Raw genomic sequence first — 9,712 nt, forward strand, 5'->3', positions numbered from 1 at the left:
TTTGATTACCATAAGAACTGCAAATTACAGTTTCTAACTTCCAAGCTATGTATGAGATGTCCTACGTAATCTTGTTGCAATAACCTGGTTATAACATATTGTTAAAGACTTACCGCCTTCTATTCAAATTGAGTTTATACATTGCTACTCCATTACCAGAGAAAACAAAAACATCCTGTATTGTTCAATGCTATTGTTTACTAGATGAAACTTCATAAAATCAAATTTTCCATTTTGACAGACGATATAGCAGAATTGATTATGACTTTTCTGCCAAAGCAAGCATCCACATCCTACTTTTTAAAACAGAGAATAAGAGGAGAAGAAAGAAACAAGTGATATCCCACGAAATACAGCGAATTGAAATCTTCCATATAGAGAAAATAAGATTCTCAACAATCATATCAACCAAACTCATCACCTTTATCAATTAGGAGGGATGGTGCTGGAACAAAATTTTAGCTTTGAAAGATTTTTTTTTTTTTTTTTTTTTTTTTGTAATAGAGCTACAAGACTTACATCTCGGCATTCCAGAAGGGATTGATTGTCTGCAGTTACCTTTGACTGGTATACATTTACAACAGAAATGGTCCAAACTTCAATCGATCCAGATGATCTCTATCAGTCTTATCAAGTTCTCTGGCAAAGCACAAACTTAAAGTTTAACCACTAGGAAGCTGTGAGAAAACAAGAAACATGTTTCAAGCTACAAAGCTAACATAGCATAACAACTGAAAACACTTCAATAACTGAAGCATCTAATCGATTGGTGTATGGTCTGTTAAGGTCAAATGTATACCTCTGAGTGGCAATATCGAAATCGGCATCAAAAATTCAGAAAAATTAAGTTTATTTGATCTGTGGGATAAGTGAGATCCAAAAATAAAAAATAAAAAATAAAAAATAATCAGAAGAAATTGAAAAGAACAAAATAAGAATATTTACTCAATAAGACAACAAAAAAGTCTAAAATTTATGCAACTATGTTTAATTAAATACAAATATATAAAAAAATATTTTAAAATTATTATTTAAACTATTGATTAATTATTAATCAACCATTTGTAAGTAATTAACTTTCAAATTATAAATAATAATTAAAGTTATAACTTAAATTAACTGTTAATCTATTGTTTTATTAATTATATTAACTTAATTAAATATTACCTAACTTAATAGATAATTAACAACATCATTAATTAAAAATTATTTACTAATTATTTAAATTAAATTAAAAAGCGGATTAAAAAGTGGGAGATGGATCTGTCACACGTATTTTGAATCGCCTTACGGAGCTCTCTACCTCTCAAATGCTTGCTTTGAAATTTCAGGTAAAACTCTAGATCTATCTTTCTATCACTTCTTAGAGGGGTGTTTAAGATATCTCGAAACAAGATCAACATCTGTTGATCGTAATCCAACTCGGCTGGTCCAGATCGAGATCGGCCAATGTTGCCAACCATGGTATACCCATCACTAATAAATAAGAATCAATCATTAAAAGGGGGAAATGGAAATGCTCATACAACATCATTCTTACATAATATTGAACTTTAATGGATTTACATGCCTAGTTATGGATTCTATCAGCAATCCATATTAACTTCTCTTCTCATTTTATGTGAAGTAAAATTCTTCCACCAATAGAATCTGAATTATGTAGAATTTTTAGTTACAGATTCAAACTTTTTCAGTCAACCTTTATCATTCATGCCTTCAACCTAGTTATTGATTCACATTAGTGCATATCATCTTAATTCTCATTTTACCACCTTGTAGGGGAACCACCTAAATGCTTGCAAATAATAAAATTCTTTATTTCAACAATCCTACTAACTCCACATATCGATGTCATCTCTACCATTGATTTTCTCTCTGCTGTTTCTATATTACCCAAGATTTCGATCCATAAATGCTCAGTTGGTCATACAACAACTTTATATAACTTTCCATTGTAGTCTATATGTCATTTTTTTTATTATGCATGATGTTTTTGCGGTGATATCTCCAGCTATTCTACCATCTATTTAGGAAGAAGAGGACAGATTGGTCCTATTTGCTAGAACTCAGGATGGTGATGGTGATATATCTTCCTCTTGAAAAATGAGACCCCCTTCAAATCTTGATGATGTAGGGAGGAGGTTTTTGTCTTTGAATAACAAGAAGTGGAGAACTCTGTCATTCACATTGGTATCAGTATCAGAATTAGATTATCAAAGTATCAAAGATTCCAAAGTATCAGATTTTGGTAGGATCAACAAAACCCAAACAGTTAGGAAAATTCAAAAATCAGAGAGAAAGTTATAATACATCATCATCAGAGAGAGAAGAATACTATGTGTTATTACACAGAATTAAATAGAATGTACAAATAATATTATATTTATTAATATAATCTTGATGAGATAATACAAATATATTATAATTAATAAAAAATCATGTTCTTAATTAAATAATACCAGATTTAGAGTATATTTTTTTCAATAAAGTCTTATTGAATATTCCATTCTACAGTGAATAGACGGATCCTTGATTACATTTGGATCATTTTAGTTGAAGAAAAGGGGGTTTTAGGATTATTATTTATCTAGAGAGATTAATGTGTTCTCTCTCAATCAATAATATCCTCTTTTGAACAAATGTGGGTAAGAGAAAGATGGGTGAGGGATCAGCTCTAGTAACTAGTAAGTGATGTGATTGAGTGATCCTAGAGCTCATGACAAATCTGTAGCTTTAGAGCAATAGAGAGATGAGTGAGAGATCAGTTCTTGTAAGTGATGGCAAGGGTGAATTAACGGCACTCTGAGCTCATAGTAAATCTCTAGCTGTGGTAAGACTTGATCAATTTATATAAGCAATAAAAAATTTCTCCTTCCAATTTGAGTTAACTAGGAATTAAACTGGGATAAGAAAGAAGACTTTTCAAAGACATCCCAATTTGACAAGTTTTCAACTTGATTGCATTCATTCTGTATCTCAATTTGATCGAATTTCCATTAATTCCATTAATTTATTAATGGGCAAGGATGAATTAATGACACTCGAGTTCATGGCATATCTCTAGCTATGACAAGACTAAGCAATTTATATAACAACAACAACCAAGTCTTATCCCACTAGGTGGGGTCGGCTAATGGATCCTTTTATGTCATTGAGCTCTATCTCCTACTATATTATCATCTATATTTAAATAAATTTTATCTTGTTTTATTGTTGCTAACCAAGTCTTTTTTGGTCTTCCTCTTCTTCGTTTGATATGTGCGTTTGTTATAGTTTCACATCACCTAACTGGAGCATTTATTGGTCGTCTAAGTACATGCTCATACCATCTTAAACGTGTCTCTCAAAGTTTTCCCTCAATACATGCAACTAAGGTTGTAAACGCGTTCGTGAACAAGCTTGGTATTCGGCTTGGTAAGAGCTTGTTTATGTTCGTTCAATATACACAAGATTAATTAAACAAACAAGCTTGAGCAGCTCATTAAACTAAACAAACAAGCTTGAATATATATGTGTTCAGCTCGTTAACGTTCGTGAACAATATTCGTGAGCAATGTTCACGAACCATATTCATTAATAAAACTCTTTTCAATATGCTAAATAAACAATAAAATAAAATAAAATAAATAAATTTAAATTATCAAGCTCAATAACCAATGAAAAGTTTTAAACAATCAAAGCTCGATAACATCTAAACGAACCAAGCTCGAACCAAGCTCAAGCTAAGCTTGAATTAAAAGCTCGATAACATCTAAACAAACCAAAATCAAGCCAAACTTCAAACAAGCTCAAGCTCATAAAAAATAAACCAAGACAAACTTGAACAATCATTTCAAAAACTTGGTTCATTTTAAGCTCGACTTGGTTACCTTATCAAATAAGCTTGAACACCCCAAAGCTCGGCTTAGCTTGTTTACTCCAACTTTCTCTCTAATGCTCTCATTTCTTATTCTTTCCATCCTTGTATGTCCACACATCCACCTTAACATCCTCATCTCTGCAACTCTCATCTTCTATTTATGTGCTCGAGTCATAGCCCAACATTCAACTCCATATAGCATAGCAAGTCCAATTATGGTTTTGTAGAATTTTCCTTTAAATTTTAAAAGTACTTTACGGTCACATAAAACATCTAACGCATTCCTCCATTTCAACCATCCTGCTTATATTCTATGTAAGACATCTCTCTCAATCCCTCCATCATTTTGCAAAAATGATTCTAAATATTTAAAGCTCTCGGTTCCTGGCAACTCGTCATCTCCTATCTTAACAATTATCTCATTACGTCTAATATTGCTAAACTTAAATTCCATATATTCTGTCTTTATTCTACTAAGCCTAAAACATTTCCCATGTTTCCCGCCAAGATTCTAGTTTAGCATTTACTGTTTCACATGTTTCATCTACCAAAACAATATTATCTGCAAACAACTAAGCAATTTATATAAGCAATAAAAAATTTCTCCTACCAATTTGAGTCATCTAGGAATTAAATTGGTATAAGAAGGCTTTTCAAAGACATCCCGACAAATTTTCAACTTGATTGCATCCATTCTGTATCTCAATTTGATCGAATTTGAATTAATTCCATTAATTTTCTAGTGGAGTCTAACTAATTCCTGCTAGCACCAAAAATTGTGAAGAAGTAAAATTATAGTTGATAATTGAATATTCCCACTGTTTATGGTCAATCTGAGTAATTCCCATCAATCTATACCTTATCATTTAAGACTCCTAGCCTCCTAGACTACATGAAATGTGGATTTCGTTCCACGATAGTTAGGTAAGAATAAGAATTCCAAAAAATTTGAAATCACAAGACAATTTGAGGAAAATATAAGGTTGACAGACTTTGGGGGAACTTGATAAATCAAAGGTATAATGGCATCCACATCATGTTGTAACATTCAAACTTTCAATGGCCATAAAGTGTTTGGTGTATTAGTATTACAACAAATCAAAATAGTTATGCAGAGCACTTTACAAACCTTGCCAAAGCAAATTCCAACCAAGATAAGCACCATGTAGGCATGTGGTACATTGAAGTCTGCTTTGTATGTGTTTCCTTCTAAGTCAGAAAAAGAGCTTCCAAGAATTCATCAATATATGCAAGACATGGCCAATGATCAGTTCTTATCCGTACCAAGGTGGATGAATGGCGTACTTCCATCTGGAAAAGGAGATGGAACCTGGGTGGTAGGAATATCATGATATAGAAAATACCAATTTCTTTTTTACTGATTGATGAATGGTGCTCTACAATATCCTCATCCTCAAGATACGGGAGCTGAAGAGGTACATTTTCAGAATATGGCACCAGAGCAGTAATATCATTAGCAACAGAACACTCAGAATCATTTTCACAGATGATATCTTTAATGATCCCATTACCCCTCACTATATTCACTAGTGGGTTACCAACAACACCCACAACATATGGAGCTAAGTGTTGCTCAATATTCATGACCAAAGAATCCAGATGGGTTTCCAGAAGTTTCACAGACCGTGTGCCGTGAATTGCTGCCGCCCCTTTTCCTCCACTAAGAGGAAAGATCTCCCGTCCTGTATTTTCAGAATTACCACAGGCTTCCCACAATGCATGAAACAGATTATACATATACTTGGGCATCTCACACTCTTCGATATCAGGTGGTATGCTAACTTTAAGAAACATGTCTTCAATGCCAACTGGAATACTTTGGAGCCTGCCTGAGATAATTTGCCCATTTTCTGCATTTGCCTTTACAGTAACATCAATAAGACCTGGCGTTGGCTCTCTGGGTTCCAGTTCTACTACTACTGAAGCATGGTAAATTGGTTGCTCCACAGAATTTCTACTCACAGGTACAATATCTAGTTTATTTCTCAAAGGTTCGCCAAGAAGAAATGGTATGCGACAAGGTGGAATTGAACCATATGATGATGAAGAAAATGTGACAGTAGTTGCATACATAGCAGGCAAGGTATCCACATCTTCTGAATCAAATGTAGATGAAGCATCTCCCCAAAGACGGTTAAACACTTCAGAATCAAATCTTAATATGCAAGGTATTTTAACCTTGAATGCAGGCATGTGCCGGTAGTCAGGAATGCATGAGAAGTACTTCCTTAGGATTCCTAAAATCTCAGTGACCTTTGAATCCATCACTCTGAATGGCTCCTTACTCGTACTGATTGTCTCAATGTTTTTTTCATTCTCCATATCTGCTTGGTGAGAAGGCAAAACACTGATCTCGTCAATACCAACAGTTTTATTTGTTTCAGCATTATCCTCAACACTTGGTTTTAGCAATACTAATGACCATGACTGTTTGACAAGTGGTGGAATTGCCCTTTCAAGGAAAATATAAGAGGAAATGCCACCTGGACTCTTAAGGTCCTCTGAGTGGCTAGAAGAAGTGTGAAAAAATGAGCCAGAATGAGGAGATGCAGGCACAGCTGAGGGCTGTTCACCAAGATGCATCATCGGCCTCAGTTTCTTCCCAGGGATAGAGACAAGCATCCGCAGGTAGATCCTGAAAGTGAAAAGAATGCATACACACAGAGCATATTAATGACAAGGAGTATGAATATACATATGGCATTAACTAGAATAACTGGAACATAAAACTCAGAAGCTATACCTTCATTACCTTGCATTGTCACGAACTTCCAAATCTGGGAAGAATTGGCAGATAAATGCTAGAAGGCGTGACAAAGGAAGAAAAACTCTTGAGCTGTGGTGATGTTTAAGCATTATTCTGCAAATGCCCAATACTTTATTCCCCCGAGACCACAAACTCAAGGCAGAATCTGGACCATGTTTTTCCATTAGAGTAGCAATATGACGGGTGAGCACTTCTAACAAACCACGAGGTGGTATAGTATTATTCTCAGCTATCTTCTCAAAAATGGGGAAGTAAGAAGTCAATTGATAGTCGACCACAAGTTTTGGAAGCAGATGTTCATCAAGTTTGTGGAGCAAGCACTCCCCTATGGATTGGTGAGCCTTACATCCCACCAGCCGATCAACAAATGCGACAACTACAGGAACCAGGCCTCGATGCTCCATTGCCAAACTTACCAATTTACTCTGCAGTTGGTCAAGTTTACAAATAAGAGCTTGGATATACAAGAGGTCCAGGTTGGGAAAGGGAGCAAGCAATCTATTTCCAAAGAAAGGAAACTATCTCACCTGAAGAGTACTGAAAATGGTAGAATCAACGAGAAAATCATACCCACATTCCTCTGAACAATCACCACGATGTGGAGCAACTCCAATCAAAAATTTGTGAAGCATACGAAAGGTGACTGAAGTCTCAGTGCTCCATGGAGGAAGCCACTGAAAAGCAGAGACACATACCAAACCATCCTGGAAAAACTTTAATATTAGAGCCCCTCGGCCTTCCTCCTCCCCTTTCTTCCTCATTTCTAGATCATCCAAGTTTGCTGCGATGCGAGCTAAAGCATCAAGCTTCTTAGCTTTCAAAGACAAGGCATCAAAAACTGCAGGGTATAATCTAGGTGCTAGAGGAGCAATAGAGTCTTTTCGCTGGCCAAGCCGAGGCGACCCAAGCAACCAGTGGAGCGCAAGAAGACGAAATGGGAGGGGCTGGTAGGCTTCCCTAGCCATAAGGGCGAGGCGGAGAGCAATGTTGCGCTCGTCCTCCCCGGAAAAGGCATCTGGGAAGCCGGAGTAGAGCATGAGAACAACATGGCAGAGGATTGGATGATAGGAGTAAATCAGGCCAGAGAACTGCACCTTCAGGAGTGCCCCCAAAGTCGGCACGTACTGCTCCAGCGTGCTAGCGATACTGGTCAAGATAGAGACCAGCTCCATCGTGGCGGAAGGCGTGAGAGCCTGCGGTCGCTCCCAGAGGAATGCGAGGACTCGCTTGATCTCCCTCAAATTCACCTCTGAGGGCTCACAGTCGCGATCGGCGGCAGGATCGGAGAAGAGGAAGCCGGGGACGTTAAAGGGCACGAGGGGAACGGCAGTGGAGAGGATGGAAATCGGAGAAGAGAGAAGTCCGGGGCTTAGCACGAGGTCCCGGACGACGGCGGCGAGTAAGAGGAGGTAGCTCTGCGCGACGTGCGTACGCTCGGCCTGGGCGAGGACCCAAAGATGCCCAGCGACGTCTTTGAGCAGGCAGGGAAAGGCGGTTTCGAGTTCTCGGAGGCACTCGCAAGCGGCGGCGCGGGACTGACGGTCATGGCCGTGGTTGGGGCGGTTGGCGACGGTGAGGAGGATCTCGACTAAGGGCTCAAGAAGAGCAGATGAATCGGGATCAAGTGGGGCGTCGAGGGTTGAGATTGCAGCGGAAACGGTGGTGACCATAAACTGATCGCGCAGGGCGGCGGCGGACGGGTCAACAGAGGAGAGGAGGGAACGTAGAGCGTCAATAAGAGGGGGCAGTGCTTGGGATGCCGGAGGGGCGTCGGATGGGGATGAGAGGAAGTCGTCGATGAAGAAAAGGAGAAGGGGCTTGAGGTGAGAAGGGAAATCGCGGCGGAGGAGGGAGTAGAGAGCGAGATCGACTAGGGGGATATGAAGCCACCTGGAGCGTCGGGAGGCGGAGCCGGATCCAAAGTCGTCGAAGAGAGACTCCCACTCCTGCGGGGAGAGGTTGGGCGACGGTAGCTGCTTCACCGATGGCTGCTTCTCCATTATAGCCTTCACTAATAGACCCTAAACCTGCTCGCAACTATGAAGTGGATCTCGACGGGGAGGAAGTGGTTGTGGTGGCGGTGACGGCGGCGCCCATGGAAGAGGAGAGGAGAGAACAGGGGCGCCTGCGAGTTGCGACCGGCGAGGAGGGGAGAGGGAGAGTGGTCGAAAATGGAAAGGGAATAGAAATTAATAGATGACAATTTATAACGGATCCAAACCCGAACCGTCCGCGTCCATGTGAGCCGGTGGGTTGGTTGGGCCGGGTAGGTTTGTTCAACAAGACCAAATGTCCGGCCCAACCGAGTGGCCTATGTTTAGGATCCGTGCTGATCGGTCCGCCTCAGTCCACAACTCAATGAACCTGACGAACATAATTCAAATTAACAACTCTAACCATGAGGCCTCACTTATTGTTATGGGGTCAAGAGGAGTCTTACTCATGGTCACATATAAGATAGAGTCACATTATAGTCTATCCGGGCTAAAGCCCGAGAACCGGCGACTGTTGGTGCGGGAAGTATCCGACGATCGAACTTAAGTTTTGATAATAGCTAAGGATTCAAAGTTAAGGTTATGTTGTGATCTAACAAGTATGTTTAAGTGTTTCAGGAAAAGTCCTAGTTGTGGTTAGGCAAGCGAAAACCCTAGGGGTGATAACCCTATGTCATAAGGGGTGGTAACCCTATGCGGAAAGTTTTGGTGGGTCGAGTACTTCAGGCAAAAGTCCTAGGAGGGTAACCTTAGGTGGAAAGTCATGGTGTCGCGGACCATGTGAAAGACTGGATCAGCCGGGAAGCGGAAGTCCAGCAAAAAGTCCGGAAGCATCGAGCACCGAGCAAAAGTCCAGTCGATCTGGAGGATCGCACTGGCAACAGGTAAATCTCCTGAGTGGAGTAGGTGAGGATGTGTTCCCCGTAGAGGGAACAGTAGGCGTCGGGTCGACCTAGGGTTTCCGGTCAAAAATCTGAAGTCAGACTCGGACAGTCGGGAGACTGTCAAACTTTAATTCATTATTTATTGTGCACTAACTCTATGTTGCAAGTACTCTGGACTAACGCATTT

At 39.4% G+C, this 9,712-nt stretch overlaps 1 protein-coding gene across 2 annotated transcripts; it reads right to left on the minus strand.

The window, feature by feature from the left end:
• Positions 1-351: 351 nt before the first annotated feature.
• LOC122031823 lies at positions 352-8,806 on the minus strand. 2 transcript variants are annotated; one of them, XM_042590994.1, is made up of 4 exons: positions 7,175-8,806; positions 6,633-7,072; positions 4,989-6,515; positions 352-639 (listed from the first exon to the last, which is right to left on the minus strand). In XM_042590994.1, exons 1-3 carry the CDS (start codon positions 8,645-8,647, stop codon positions 5,069-5,071), a joined length of 3,360 nt encoding a protein of 1,119 aa, XP_042446928.1. In that variant the 5' UTR covers positions 8,648-8,806; the 3' UTR covers positions 352-639; positions 4,989-5,068. The 2 variants fall into 2 exon arrangements, with proteins under 2 accessions (XP_042446928.1, XP_042446929.1); XM_042590995.1 differs by having other exon boundaries at positions 352-677.
• Positions 8,807-9,712: the final 906 nt, after the last annotated feature.

The sequence above is a fragment of the Zingiber officinale genome, chromosome 11A, assembly GCF_018446385.1.
Source record: "Zingiber officinale cultivar Zhangliang chromosome 11A, Zo_v1.1, whole genome shotgun sequence".
Classification (NCBI taxonomy): domain Eukaryota; kingdom Viridiplantae; phylum Streptophyta; class Magnoliopsida; order Zingiberales; family Zingiberaceae; genus Zingiber; species Zingiber officinale.

Coding starts and splice junctions, on each gene's coding strand:
- LOC122031823 (XM_042590994.1), bottom strand. CDS start 8,647: ATGGAGAAGCAGCCATCGGTGAAGCAGCTACCGTCGCCCAACCTCTCC. Junction 7,073..7,174: donor CCATTTTCAGTACTCTTCAG/GTGAGATAGTTT, acceptor GACCAACTGCAG/AGTAAATTGGTAAGTTTGGC. Junction 6,516..6,632: donor GAAGTTCGTGACAATGCAAG/GTAATGAAGGTA, acceptor TTTCACTTTCAG/GATCTACCTGCGGATGCTTG.